Genomic DNA, 15,935 nt, shown 5'->3' on the forward strand with positions numbered 1-15,935 from the left:
ACTCAATTATGTTTCCCATTTGCACATTTCTCCCATGTGTATTTTTCTAAGATGATGAAAGGGCACGGACACAATTATGTAATTTTACACTAAGATAAAATTGGAGATACTACACATCTTCAAGAAAGAGGGCACTTTGGGCACATGTACATGTTTATAATGCTTCATTTTTACCCCCTTAGCTTTGAGGTGTAATTGACAAATAAGGACTGTATATATTGTTTTGATATATGTATACGTTGGGAAATAATCACCATAATCAAACTAATTAAAATATTCATAACTTCACATAATTAACTTTCCCTTCCTTCCTTCCTTCCCTTTTTCTCTAGGTGTGGTAAGAATACAAGATTTACCATCTTAGCAAATTTCAAGTATATAATCCAGTATTGTTAACTGCAGTCACATTGCTGTAGGTTAGATATCTGAAACTTACTCATCTTGCATAACTGAAACTTTGAACCCTTTTACCAACACCTTCCCATTACTCCTCCCCCAGCCCCTGGCAGTCACCATTCTTCTTCTTTGAGTTTGACTATTTTATATTCCACATGTAAGTGAGATCCTGTAATATTTGTCTTTCTGTGCCTGGTGTATTTCACTTAGCACAATGTCTTTAAGGTTCATTCACACTGACACAAGTGGTAGGATTTCTTTCTTTTTTAAGACTGAATAATATTCCGTTGTACATGTACACCACATTTTCTTTCTCCATTCATCTGTTACTGGCCATGTAGATTGTTTCCATCTCTTGGCTACTGAGAGTCATGCTGCAAAGAACATGAGAGTGCCGATATCCCTCTGTATCTTTTCCCGATCCTGGTTCTATTTCCTTTAGATATAAACCCAGAATCCCACATATATTTTAAGAAAAAGAATTGCAGGAGAGACTTGCATCCTTACCTGCCACTTTTTCTGCTCTCCAGTGATGAGTGTGCCTCTAGCAGAGAAAGGCTAAATGAGTTGGAATGAGGTAGTCATTGAGAGAGGGGTGCACACATGCTGCCTGATTCATTGTTCTTTCACATAATCAGCGTGGATAAATGGAAAGTTAACTGCAGTCAGAGAAAGGTATCACAGGTACCACTTTCCGGTCTGTCAGGCACCGTTTGCACAGAGACATTGAGGTCATTCAGTGCAATCACCATTTGTGTTTGAAGTCTCTCTGGGGCAGAGCCTTGCTTAGATGTAATACTGCCACATAAACATGCCTGGCCTTAGCTCTCCAGGAATCCCTCTTTCTGAGCCTTCTTATTTGACTGAGAGATTTGAATTCCATGAACCACACATCATTTCACATTTCTTTATTTGCATGTTTCATAATTTATTTAAAAGAGTGTGTTAAGATGAGATAAGATAATAAATGGTATTAAGATAATTGCCATCCTTTATTATGTGCTAATGAACCAGTTATTTAATATATATTTTCTCATTTTATCTTTCCAGCACTCCATTATTGTAATTACTATCATTTCCACTTTATAGGAAACAACAACAACAACAACAAAAAAACCCCTAAAGTTTGGAGAGATTATGAGCTTGCCCAACAATACTTGAGTCTATTTGGCTTAAAAAGAATGATCTCGTCATTGCCTCTTTACTTGTAGATGCAGTCTACCTTATTTGCCTCTGTAGGTGCAATGTTTTTAGTCTACCATTTTGAAACAGAACAGCATCCACAGACTATGATAGAATTCTGCTTACTGTTTGCTTTTGCTTCCAGAGCCAAGAGTAAGGCTTTTCTCTGAATTCAATGACTTTCCGTTTATCCACACACTGATTATACTCAAGGACAATGCATCATTTGGTATATTGTTTGTCTATTTTATAAATCTTGATGCTCTCTTTCTTCAAGCTTATTAAAGCCATAGTTTTCTTTCCTGGCTAGCTCAAGTCAAAACTTGCCAAACTTTGCAAATTTTTTTTTCTCTACTTTGAAACAGAACTGTGACACTTACCAAAATACCAGCCTCTGCATTTTGTTTGCCAGACTATGACCTCATTGGTGTTTGAATGAAGAAATGATTAAAGCAAAGACTTAGAGGATTAGAATCAGGCGGAATGTCTCCGGTCCTTGTTCCCCTGCCCCGTTCCTCACCCCGAGAAAGGCGAAAGACCAGGCTCCAACTAGAAGAGAGGGAGACGCCCAGTAACCCAGACTATTTGCTAGAAAACCACATGCTTTGGTATTTTTTTTAAGTTTTCACTAAAAGGCATTTACTTTAAAATATTTTCAAGTAAAATTTACTATGAATAATAGTAATATTCGGTGTGCCATGCCTTTGTCCTATTCTAAATGTTGATTTGCAGGGTTGTTACATCACAAACGAGTTAGAGATGTAAGAATCAAGTGTTACCAGGAAAATAAAGGAACAGACACATTCTCATAAAGTAACTCACAGAACATAACAGAATTGTGTGAAATGCTGATATCGGAAAAAAACATGATCATAAGTCCAAAAACTGCTTATGTCAATTCTTTAGTGCCTAACAGAGATGGAGGCTATTTTTAGTGCTTAATGAAAAGCAAGGCTTTTAAACAAACAAACAACAAACTTTTGTCCTGAGCCATATTCTTTGTAATGAACCATGTTTTTCTTTTGTCTGAGGACTGGGTCAATTCAAAAAAATCTAATTTTCACAGTCAATTATCTGTGCTTACTAAACAAAGCATGTGCAGGCAACATGGTAAACTGAGTGACATGGACATATCTCCTAAAGTAAACAAAAGGAATATTGTGCAAAAGTCAACACTGGGTGAACTTTAAGGAACGAAGATAACCTGAAGTTTCAGAAATGAAGAATGTCAGTGCATGAATTGACGTCATCATGGCCCAGTGAGGACCAGACCCTCATGCCAAGGCGCTGGGGTTTCACAGGACACACACACAGGGTCCCAGCCAGGAGGAGGGAGGACTTGGACCTCAAATTCCTGCTTTAGGCTGGGACATTGGAAATTCGGTAACTTCAGTGAAAGAGGATTAAACACTTAGATGACCAGTCTTGAAATGCAGAGGGAGTTTGTGCTTGTTGGCATATGTGGATAGAAAAACAGTTCCTAGTGAGAAACTGAGACAAAGTATGACATGCAGTCAAAGAATAACAATTCATGCTAGTCACCTGGTGCTGAAGTTATCAGGACAGGAAATTAATGTAATTCTGGTCCTAGACTGGGGATACTCTTGAAGCTCCTGGCAGAAGCAAACACAATACCACCACCCTAGGGACACTTGCCTAATCAATCTAGACTGGACACACATAGAAAATACAAGTATGGGCTCAAAAATTAAAATTACAGATAAAATGAGCAAACAATCCCTCCTGAGGGAAATCAGGAATCACCGCCAGGAACTTGAGATAATTTAACAGTCTGAAAGAAGTTATAAAATGGTTATGTTTAAAATGATTAAGTAGACAAAAGATGGAGTAGGAATATATAGAAACAATAGGAAACAATTTACAAAGAATAGGCCAATTTGAAAAGGTAACAATTAGAATATCTACAAATGAAAAAACAGTCCTTGAAAAAAAATCTCAGTGGATAGTGTATCAGTCATCTGTTGCTGCAGTAATGCTATTGCCTTGGACTGAGAGGTAAGCAACAAGGAATATTTATTCCTTACATGCCTGGGGTCAGCGGGGGCGGGTTAGGTGGTGCTGCTGCCCTTGGCTGCGTTTGCTCCCGGCGTCAGCTGGCTATTGGCTGATCTAAGCTGGCCTCAGCTGGCCTCATGGGCGTGACTAGGCTCTATTTTCCATGTTTCTCATCCTCCAGCAGATTAGTGGGCATATTCTTACAACAATGATAGAGCAAGAGCATGAACCACTGACATGCTGTCACTTCTGCCCTGTTTTCTTGATCAGAACAGTGACATGACCAAGCCCAGAGTCAAGGGCAGGGCGGATAACCGCATTCATGGTGAGAGGGCACTGCACTGCACAGTCATGTGGAATAGGGTACATAGGCTGGGAGATGTGAAGAAGTGAGGATGTTACTGCAACAGACTGCAGATGAGTGAAAGAGCTGGTTAAACACACCTACACAGACAATGAGCGAAGAAGAAAAACCTGAGAAAATGTCTCTGTTTGTAGCAGAGAAGCAAAGAGATAGGATATAAGAAAAAGTTAAGACATTAGGAGGACAGACTGAGATGGCCTGCTGTGGATCTAACAGCAGCGCCAGAAAGGACAGTATATTCAAGGAAGAAATAGAATTCCCTGAGTTTATAACAGACCTACTTTCTCATAATTTGGAAGAACAATGAGCCCTGAGAAGAACTTTATTTTTTAAAAAGTCATACAGAAACGCCCTTTAGTAAAACTTGAGAATATAGAGAGAAAATCTCAAAGCCACAAGATAGAGTAGACTGATTACTTGCTAAAATACAACTCGTAAATGAAAGCAAACTTTTCACCAGCATCAGTAGGTTCCATAAGACAATGAACTAATATCCTGTGAGGATGGAGAGAAAGTAACCAGCAATCTGGAATTGTATTCCATACTACACATCACTACAACATGCAGGCACAATCAAGGCAGTCTTCAGACAAAAGCCCACGCTGAAGAACTATTATGTAATGTGCTTTAGAAAGAAAGAACTTAAACACGGAAGGAAGGAATAAGGTCTGAGAAGCAACAGTGATCAAAGACATTGGCAGATGTGGATAATTTAAATGATTATTAACTGAAAATACCACAATAATCATAACAATGACTAATGGGGGTGAGGGAAGGCCTGAAAATAGGGTAGATTAAGCTACTTCACATGGAAAATGTGAAGTAGTAACTGGAGTTAAAGAATTACAAGTTCCTTGTGTTATTTGGGAGAGGAGTCGAGGTATTAATTAACCATACATTTTGTTAAGTCAAGTATGCTTGTTAAAATGTAAGGTTAACCATTAAAAGAAGAGAAATAGAATGCATAACTTCAAAATCAACAGAGGGAGATAGAGTCTACTCACTCTGCAGAAGGCAGGAGAGAGGTGAAAAGAGCCACTATCTCTCTGTCTCTCTATGTATGTAATTAGAAACACAAAATAACCTGGAAGCGAATAAAAACACACCAGTCCTCACAATATTTGTCGAAGTATTAAACTCAAAAAATGCTTGAAGTTTTAATCATGAAGTATTTCAAACAAGTAGAAATGTGCAGCTGGAACCTCACTAATAATCAGGGAAATGCAAAATGCAACAAAGAGATACCATCTTAAGAGCATCACATGGTCAAAAGAATTATACAGCTAATGACACCAGATTTATTGCCGAGGATATGGGAAGTTAGGGCACATCATACACTGTTGGCACAAGTGTAACTTGGTACTTTATAAGGCAGTGTAAAAATACCTAGTAAAAGTGAATACAAGTGGACGTATGTCCTGATAATAGAGAAACTCTCATGTGCATACACAAGGAGATATACAGACAGATGCTCACAGGGAAAGACTGGAAGCAACCTAAAAATGTAAGGTATAAGGCAACCTAAAAAAAAGCGAGTTGTAAAGAGCATATACAGTATTCTCCCCTCCCCTCTAGATCGATCGATCGATCTATCTATCTATCTATCTATCTATCTATCTATCTATCTATCTATCTATGTAATTACTACACAAGCACACACACACACACACAAGCAGGTTTATAGTATGTACATATAATCTGCTCATGTAGTTTTAAAGCAGTTATAAGCACATACTTAAAAGCGGAAGTTATAAAACGTGCCCTAGAAGGACATCCACCACCTCTGCGGAGAAAGCAAAAGTCACCTAAAGATAAGGAAGGTGTGTGTGTGTGTGTGTGGGGGGTTGTAATGGACTCATTTTTTAAAAATCTGTATTAAATATGGCAAACTGTTAGCGGCTGTAAAATCTGTGTGGCAGCTACACGGGCATTTGTTCCAGCTGCACATTTCTACTTGTTCGAAATATTTCATGATTAAAAATTCAAGGAATACTGACTAACATAAAATAGAGGAACACCCACAGGCGTCCAGCAGAGAATGAAACACAAAGCCAGGTGATGTGGTCGCAGGAACTGCACTTTTGGAAAGTCATGACATTCCTCAGGTGAGGCATTAACAGAAATGTAACTGTAATCATGATTATGTACTCAAGATTTCCTGTTTCTGTAGAAAAAAATTAATGTTTAACTCAATGGACTGCACTTAGCAGTGTTAGGAGAGCACTGTAAAACATGCCATTCTCTGTCCCTGAGCTAAACCCAAATTAGAATCAGTCAGCTTTGAAATTTCATGACTTCCTGGGCATGGACTTCACCACCTCCGTGATGTATTAGCATTATTTTCCCATCTGAGCCCTCTTGGGCTGCAGCAGGAATAACTTTGGTTTTTTGTGAGAGGCTAGGACCGAACATTCCTGGAGTTCCAAGGGAAACAGCCCCTCTCCCATTTCAGTGTGAGATTTGTGAAACTCACAGAGCTTCCTTCTAACTGAGAGTCTCATCTCCCAACGTTCTTCACGTTCTTCACGGGGCACTTTCGTCTGCTGCTGAGAAACAAATGCGGGCTTTGATCTCCGAGGCCCAAAGTCACTGGAATGATGAGGAGCCTCTCAGCCCTATGCCTTTTAACTCCCTTTTCAGGGATGGCTCTGGAGCAGACAGAACTTGCTGCAGGCAGGGTGTTGAACTGGACCCAGCTTTGGGGGTAAAATCATAGGGAAGCCTGAGATGAGTTCAACTATAAATTACAGTGGGTTTGAGGCACATTTTGAAAGTCAATTAAAATTTTGGCAATGAGATGATTTTAAAATCAGCTTGATGACTTGACTACCGCTTTTGGGGGGGGGGGTAATTAGGTATATTTATTTATTTATTTTTATTTTAATGGAGGTACTGGGGATTCAACATGCTAAGAACACGCTTTACCACTAAGCTAAACCCTCCCCACTTTGATTACCATTTTAACGGGGCTATTTTCTTCAGAGGCATCCACAGTACACACACCCACGATAGCTTAGCTTTGAGCTCCTTTCCCAAAACAGGATAAGATGTTGTAGAGAGATGCTCTTCACATCCCAATCCTCTGTCACCTTTAAGACACGTATCAAATTCCCTTCTCTTGTTGATGCCATTCTCCTTGGACTCTTGTCTTCTTTAAAGGACTGCAGCATTTAAAAATAGTGGTGAAACAGAGTGAGTTCTCACAGCTTTGTTGCTGGGCAGACCTAGGTGTGAATTCCAGTCTCGGATGACTCATTATAGGATCTCAGGCACCTCATTTAACCTCCCTGAGCTTCAATTTCCTCATCTGAAAATTGGGACAATAATAAGACCCATTTCAGAGGCTTGTGGTGAGGACTGAATGAGAGAGCCCAGAGTCTGGCCTGGCATAATGGTGAATCAATTACTGTTGTTACCAACTTCCTCTTCTCATTGTTCTCTCTGTGATTTTCCCTTGTCCTTCAGATTTCCATTCCAAGAGTGATTATTTTGAATTTAGAGAAAAGCATTTTCATTTTATTCCTGTCTGCTATTGATTCAAAATATCATGCATCATTTCCAATAAAATAGCTTTTTTTGAATTTTTCACTTGGTATTCTGTGCCTCACATTTCCTTTCCTCAAACAACATTAAGAACAGAAACAGTCTAAAAGTTGAAGTCAAGCACGTTCAGAAGTCACGTGGTTTCCGTCTTAAGTGCCTCTGTTGATCAAGCCACTTGAGGGACTGCTCCCCTTTGCGGGCTGTTAATTCACGGAGGCGCTGGTGTTGGTGTCAAGATCAGCCACTGGGGAAGAGGAAATTTAAGCTTTTGTCACACTGTGGGAGTTGTGTTCCCAGAAAGAAAGGCCAATGAAGCAGCCAGGGCAGTTGTAGGCTAAGTCCTCTCCATTTGGAGATTGCCGGAAGAAGGAGCCTGAGAACAAGGACCATTCTTTAATGTCTTTTATGCAACTTCACCCATGAACAAGCTTTGGACATAGTACGTGCTTGCTAGTCACTTGCTGAGTGATCAGTGTGACACCTCCCATAGAGAGAGTCACCTCAAAACAGACTGTTACGGACTAAATGTGTCTCCTCAAAATTCATGTTAAAATCCTAAACAGCAAGGTGATGGTATTGGGGTAAGTAAGTCACAAGGGTGGAGCCCTTATGAATGGGCTTAGTGCCCTTATTAAAGAGACCCCAGAGAGCTCTTTGCCTCTTTCCACCGGGCTAGGACGCAGGGAGAAGATGTGGTCTATGAACCAGGAAGCAGTCTTTCGCCAGGCACTGATCTGCAGACACCTTGACCTTGGACTTCCCAGCCTCCAGAACTGTGAGAAATAAATGTTTGTTTTCTAAGTTAGTCTGGGGTATTCTGTTGTAGCACTCTGAACAGACTGAAAAACAGACCCTATCAAGGAGGGCTGATGACAGTCAAATCCTCCATCTCCCCTAAAAAAAGCCCTAAAAATAAATGTCCATACCACACGAATGGTGTTCTTTTATTTATTCTTTATAATCACGGCCCAAAGAGAAATTCCTGGCTAAATATACTTTAAATATGAGAAAATATGATTCTGTAAGGAAAAAACAGATCAATGCAATTTTGTAAATCAAGAGAAGTTATTTTCATAGAGAGAATTTCAACTTTATAAAGATTCCAGATGTCAGTGCTCTGTGGGTCCTGGAAAATATGTCATTGTTTTGTATTTGTAATCTCATACACAATGACTGAACTTTAAAAACAGGACCGCAGTAACTCTAGCACCCCCCCGGGACTGAAAGCAGGAGGCTGCAGTCCTGTGCGGGGACTGGGGGATGCTGTCATCCTGCCCGTGGTCTCAGCATGGTTCAGCCTTCACCAGAGTCCCCTGCACGGGGCCCTGCTCACAGCAAAGGCTTCATCTGCTGCCCCTCCACGTGGTCCTGTCTGGAAGAGTCTCACGCAGACCGAGTATAGTGTTCTAACAAAACTGTGGAGGGAGAAGTGGTCTAAAAAAGAGAAACACAAACACTGTGGTGCTGCTGGCGTTTGTGCTAGGAGGTCGATTCTTACTTCTTCTAATTGTAGTGGAGCTAGTCCTTGTGAAACAGACTGCTGAGCTCTCTTCTCCGTTCTGGGTGCACGGCTATTTTCACAGTCGATGTTCCCACCTACCTGCTGGGGGATGGGAATCGGAGTAGGAAATTCTGATGCTTTGATTAGGAATTTTGAGTTCCTAGTCAGGCAATGTGGAAAAAAGAAAAATATTTTTTAAATGTTTATGTTTCTAGTAACATACCAAAAGCTAGGTCTGCGGAATTTGAACACGGAGATTGCTAGAAGTCAGGGAGAATTCAGAGTATAAGGGTATTTCACATCAGACAGGGAGGAGAGGTACAAAGAAGGCCTCGCCTTCTAGTTATGAGAATGAGAGGGCAAGAGAGTAGGGCAAGAAGGTCAGACAAGGGTCCCTGGTCACCATCCACCTCCATGGGGATAAAATTGAAGGGAGAGAGTGCTATATAAATATCCAACTAGACACAGGTCAGCCTGAGAACACTGAAACCCAAGGCCCGCATCCTTCAATGCAGCTAACCCAGGGGAGGTTGCAAGTCTCTAGGAGAAATTCCATACTCAGAATGGGCCCGAATCCAATGCTGGGTGGGGCAATTAATACAGCAAAGATGGAGAGAAAGGAATCAGGAGAGACAGCCAGAGACCACATCAGTGGCTCCCCAAAGCCTAGATCTGGCACACAGGGGCTCCTGAAAGTTCCTGAGTGCTCTCACAAGGGATCCAGAGGTTCTCAGATGCTGGTGAGCTGTCAGAGGCGGGGAGACTGAACAGCAAGGCCACAAGGGGAGGGGTCTTTGAGGCTGGGGACAAAGAGTAGAGGCAACAGACTTCAGAGATGGGTACATGATGTTCCATTAGCACCAGATGGAACTAGCTGCATCTCAGGGGCCCCATTCAGGGACTTACAGACCAACCCAGGTAGCCACAGTTTCCTCACAAGGACAAGGCGGACAATGCCTCACTTGCCACTGCCAAAGGACAAGGAACTGAGCACACCAATCCAGGAGCCCTCCTCTTTCCCACTGCCAAGAAATCAAGTCAGTCCCTCCCACCCACTCCATCCAGTAGATATCATTTCAGATAGAAGCAGTGGGCAGAGGCAGGAAGTAAGAGAGACTGAGCATACGTCTGAAGGAGAACAGGTCGTCTAAATGAGAAGATTTAAACCAAAGTCATGAAGATGCTGTTGACTGGCAAGTTTAAAGTCACCACCCTCTGCCCCAACTTCCAGGCCAATGGGCACCATGAGAAAGATTAGATGGATAGTGGAAAATAAGGTACATTATCTTTGCACATATGTGTAAAAATGTTAAGCTGCAACACATCTACACTCTAAAGGAAACAGTTGTGTATTTTTTAATACTTCCCTTCCAAAAAAGATCTGAAGCAACTACAATCTATGTATTGGAAAATAAACACTAAAGGAAAGATCCAAAGATTCAGTAAGTTTTAGTTGTTAGGCATAAGAGTAGAATGATGAAGATTCACTTAATACACGTGTTTCAACCTATAGAAGGTTAGTATGAGACGGATGATAAGTTGCACCTTCTCTGTTCATGGAATGTCAATATTTTTAGGGACGAAATCAGAGAAGCAAGAACGGTCCTAGTCACAGCTGCATCTCTAGCACTTCCTAGACTTCCCAGAGCAGAGTGTATGTTCAGTAAATATTTGCTGAATGAATAAAAGAAAAAATAAACTGCTTAGCATCAGAATGGATAACAAGACATTTTTGAGCTCTTTCAAGCCATCGATGGTGCTATGGGCCAAATGGTGGAGCGGAGGATCTGGCACGGCAGGAGGAAGGGACTCTCTGTTACCCTATTCCCATCCTGAGAGACCTGTGCAGAAAGAGGGGAAACAGAAGGGAGTGGATGCGGGAACTTTGCTGTGTGTTGTCATCCCTATCTCCCAGGCTATGAGGTTGGTGCCGCGGTGTGTGTGTGTGTGTGTGTGTGTGTGTACGTGCATGTGCGCGAGATTGTTTCTTGGGCAGGGGTGATTGCTGTACCTCAGGTAAACTGATATGACCTTTAGTGGGTACCTCATGTAGAGGCCCCCTAAGAGCAGAGGCTCTGGGCCAGGGCAGAAGGGCTTGGTCTGGGAGGAAGGAACAGCACGGCCTCTGGGAGGCAGGCCTAGTCCAGTGGGCCTGGAGGCCATTTGATCTCAAATTAGACTTTACACACATATACCCGTAACTCGCTGATTGCACTGGAAGAAAGGGAAGAATGTTAGTTACCTTTGAACTGGGTTCCATTAAACTTACAGTGTGTGATGTATTAAGCAATGTTTTAATAGGCCCTACAATGTCTTGTGACTAACACAACTTGACTATTGTTTATTAAAAGAGTTAAGATGCCAGTTCATAAAATGTCAATGTTTAAAGTGCATTCCAATTTGTATAAGCCTGTTTGACCTTTCTTTATTTTTCAAAATACCAGAATCTAAAAAACTGAAAGCCACCAAGGCCCTGTCTGAGATGACCTGGTGCAAATACATACAAGTTAAACCACATAGAGCTACTAACAGTTCTCTCAATGTGATGCTTTTTTTGGTCACCTCTGTGCATTTTACACGTTGTTCCCTGGGTAGGGAGCACAGTCTTCTCACGTTCACCCCGCTTCCACCCTCAGCAATATTTTGGAGAACTGACTACATCTTTCTTCAAGAGTCAACCCAGGTATCATATCCTCCCAGAAGGCCCTGCAACTCCCAGCCTGGGTCCGGGGCCTCTTCTTTGAGTTTTCATAGCTCCTGCCATGTTCTTTACCACCCATCTCTCTTCCCCACTATAGTGAAATTCCTTTAGGGAAGACATCACCTATCTCATCCTCTTTGTGTTCTCAGCATTTGACACAGAGCCAGACACTGGGCAGATGCAAGGTCCTTACAGCACGATTATGGGAGCCCCAAATCCCTAGTTATGCCCCTCTCCCCAGTGTGATGGGACCACTGTTGTAGGGGGTGGGTATGGTCCTAAGTCTACATGAGTAATTATCACAGATTTGGGAGAAAGAGTATCAACAGGAGAGAGACCCAAATGCCACTCAGTTACGCGCTGGGACTCTGATTTCTTTTTTTCCAATATTAGAGGTTCAGGGGCAAAATTAAGGCAGAGAGAAATTTTTTTATGAGCGCAAGAGTATGAAAATGCTGGCACTGTGGAGGAAGACGTTAGGAAGTGAAATGTTTTGTCTCAGGCCAGACACTGCAGGGCATGGATTTGGTGGAGCTGCTGCAACCCCGCTGATCTCAAAGCAGTGCTGAGTCATAGGCTCTTCCTGGCACTCGGCCTTTGACTACAAAACACCCAGCAATGGCACGAGTTTGCTTTGTGAGTGCTTTCTAAAATGAAAACTTTTCCTCTTCTTGTTCAAGTGACTGGCCTTTTGCAATACAATCAATGACAAAAACAATGATTGAGGAACTACCTCTCATTAAGAGTAGGACTGAGTCTTAAAAAGACTGAAAACTAGGGAAAATAATCTAAGACTTCCCAGAAGACATGAATTAGTCCTCTGCTTTCATAGATTCTACAAGACTACTCTGCATTCCACCTTGTCAATGACCACCTTTCATAACATCCTGGGCTTTGTCATACCGGGTCCACAAATCTTTGCTGGCACTCCCTGGCACTTCTAGAGATCAAGATTATTGCTGACAGAATTTGCACTGGAAAGCAACATGTCAATTAGTCTAATTAATTCACTGGAGGAAATAATTGTCTAACACTGATCTAATTAGCTAACACTGTCACCTGTCAGAGCTACAGGTCAATGCCAGACTGGCATTGGGTGGTCCTCTTCATTATACCCTAACAATAAATAGAGAGACACAGCATGGAATGCCAAATAAAAGTGTGAAGGTCCCAGCAGTGGTAAGCGGGCATAATGAATCTCAGAACTGTCAGCAGTTGTTGGGAAGGAGCAGCAGGTGGCCCACTTTGAGGTGGCTCAAAGGTGGGTCACTTTTAGGTAAGAGACACATGTCTTGTGATAAACTATAAACAGGAGCTACTGTCCCAAGTTACAAGCAACACACACATGTTCAGTCTTATTCTGTCTCAAAGTCGTCATTGCCTTTCCCAAGTTCAGTTTCCTTGGAGATTTTTGGATACCTAGGGCAAGGTGACAAATGTCCATTTGTTGGTAGCAATGGCAAGATTTAGGCTGCTACCTGGGTTCCATATTTATTCTCTTTCCTTCTTGATCTATAATCTTTGCTAGCTGATCAAGATGAACTGAAGGAAGCTGGCATAGATTTCAAGGGGTTTGTCCACAATGACTGTCACCAGGAAGACGAGTCTCTTCCACCATGGAGACCCCAATTAAGACATGGGCATTTGATTCTTCACTGTTATGCACATTCTTACAAAGAAATTCATGCATGTTATGAAATGCCTTTATCTGCTGCTGTTTGGGCATTTATGGACATTTAATGCTCTGATTTCCCTGAAAGCCATGAGGCTAATATTCTTGATGCTCTCACCAGCATAGAACTTTGGTTGATTGCCTTTGGAGCCGGGGCAAAAGAGAAACAGGGTGAAGTTCCTCTAAAGTCTTTTAGATTTTTCTGTTCCTAGAAGTGCGAAGTGAGAAGCAACAGCAAACATAGTAAATTCCTGGATTTCTTAACAGAGACCCTGTTTTCTGAAAGTACTAGTATGTATTTTGTTATTCTACCTAGGTTGATCTCTGACAGCTGCTTCATTGGATTTTGCAGGCAGCCTTGGGTTTAGCCAAATAAAGAGGCCCCAGGAAACAAGTTTTGTTTAATTATCAGACTTTCTGTGTGAATTTGATGGTCAAAGTTCAGATGAAGGGGTGTTCTGAGGTCCTGACGTGTTTTTTTCTCACTTGTGATCACAAAGAATGAAAACAAGTTGGTGACAGGTAGGATGAGGTGAGAAAATGAAATATTTCGGAACTGAAAGTTTTCACATGTACTGGACACATTTTGAGACCACCTGGTAGATTTGTTATGGAAATCAATAGAGGACTTGCAACCACACAGAGTTGTCTCAAAGTAAATAAGTCTGTGTGCTACCCCAGACCCATGCTGGGACCAAGGCCAGATGTAAGGAAAGGGTGCCCTGGTCAAAAGTTAACAAGCCAAACAACCTATCCTATTAAAGAGGTAGGATGCCACACCTTCAAGGGAACCTATCTTCTTGGGGAAGTGTTGCTCTGACAGCTGAGCTGCAGTATAAAAGGCCATGTCAGGGAGAATATTTTTGAATTGATAAGAGAGTTTAGAATGCTAAGGGGAAAGTTCCTTCAGCAACTTCGGAAGAAAACTTAAGTTTTAAGAGAGATTATCATTCAGCCTTGTCATTCGACTATGATTTGATCTATGATTTAATAGCATATCACAGTGTTTTTTCTTTCCTGACATCAACTTAAGAGTGACTATCCTCATAAAACAAAGTATGGCTTCAATTTTCCCTGCTTCCAGTACACCCATGAGATCTGACAGGAATACATATGTTGGGTGAGTAATTTTGATTTTTCATTGGCTTTGATGACATGGAGGTTCTTTGGATTTTATATTAAATGTTCAGAAGATGGACCTCTACAGTTATGTGTTTCTTAAGTTTAAAGATGATATACTTGGAACACAGCTCAGAATGCAAAACAAAATAAAAACAATGCTAATTTTCTTCTCAATGGTATTTTCATTCCTTAGTTCTTGGGAGGGGTTGGCTCATCTAAGAAAGTAGGGCGATATGTCAATTATATCTCAGTAAAAGGGAAAAAAGTGTCGCAAAGGAAGTCACTAAAAATAGGTAAAAGTTTAATCAACCTGCATGAATGAACAGAGTCACAGTTCAACCTAGAATTCAGCCTGGAGCTCAGCCTTTAATTCCAAGACCATGGGCTGTATCTGAGAAATAATTAAAGGGCCCTCCCAGTGTCTAAGAGAGATTTAACTGTGTTGCAGCATATTACAAAGTGATTTCATATGCTTTGTGATGGACTTTACATAGAATTCACTTCTAAAGTACCGTGTAGGTTATTCATCTCAGGGGTAGACATAAATCTGCTGAAGCTATCTGCAAATTTAGCTCCAATTCTTGCCCCAGGTTCACAGAACATAATAGAGCATTAATCTTCATGAGGCTTAAAGAATTTTTCCAAGTTCCCTCTGGTTTTCTGCGAGTTGTGTGAAATGTCTGGCTTAGAGCCTCCATCAGGTCAGCATTTCAGAAAATGCTCCACTTACCCATCCCAAAAAGAGGTAGCTTACTACTGTGTTCATTTCTTCAGGGAAGCCAAGGAGAGAGAAAAGGAAACATTATGAAGGTGAAGGTAATGGTAAAATGGAAAGACTTCTCAGCCAGCATGTTACTTTGGTTACTGTTATTTTAATACTGACCATGCTATGTAGCTTGTCAAGTTTTGCTAAAAGACTTTATTCTCAACCCTATTTTTGGCTCATGTTTTAGGGGCAAAAATGCAAAACAAGGTAGAAGAGAAAACAGTAAATGCAAGTCTATTTAATAGAAATTATATGTTTTGGAAAGGCTGAAGTATTGCAATTATCTGATTCACACTGGGTTGAATTTGGCATGATATCCCAAATTAGTCTTTCCTTTGGTCACTGGTGGAGTGCTTCTTGGTGAGCCCAATGGAATAAAAATCTTCTACAGACATCCTCTTGCCCCTATGTTTTGACCAAGGGATCATTAGACATTGGGATAGACATCAAGGAAAACTAAAGAATGAATTAAGAGGAATATTATAATTAATGCAAGAGAATATAATTAATGGTTATGCTAGTTTGAGAATTCCTTCTTGAAGATAGGAGAGGTGGAGTAGATTGATGATTTTACAAATACAAAGGCCCACAGATCTCCTTGACCAACTGAATTAGAATTTCTAGGAGTTGGGCCCAGGTAGTGGTACTTTTTAGAGCACCCCAGGTGATTCT

At 41.2% G+C, this 15,935-nt stretch overlaps 2 protein-coding genes across 16 annotated transcripts in view; one reads left to right on the forward strand and one right to left on the reverse strand.

The window, feature by feature from the left end:
• Nucleotides 1–15,935, reverse strand: part of CCDC148 (coiled-coil domain containing 148) — a 325,980-nt gene that overhangs the window by 53,302 nt on the left and 256,743 nt on the right. The window lies entirely within an intron of this gene.
• Nucleotides 14,164–15,935, forward strand: part of UPP2 (uridine phosphorylase 2) — a 31,672-nt gene continuing 29,900 nt past the window's right edge. Inside the window, exon 1 of one of the 2 annotated variants that reach the window (XR_836488.3) lies at nucleotides 14,164–14,495. Coding sequence is in view for 1 of the 2 variants with exons in the window: in XM_010971340.3 (XP_010969642.1) it covers nucleotides 14,434–14,495 (62 nt within the window). In the remaining variant the exon portion in view is untranslated. The remainder of the gene's footprint in view (nucleotides 14,496–15,935) is intronic. The other variant, XM_010971340.3, reaches the window with a different exon arrangement.

This window comes from Camelus bactrianus, chromosome 5 (genome assembly GCF_048773025.1).
Source record: "Camelus bactrianus isolate YW-2024 breed Bactrian camel chromosome 5, ASM4877302v1, whole genome shotgun sequence".
Lineage (NCBI taxonomy): Eukaryota > Metazoa > Chordata > Mammalia > Artiodactyla > Camelidae > Camelus > Camelus bactrianus.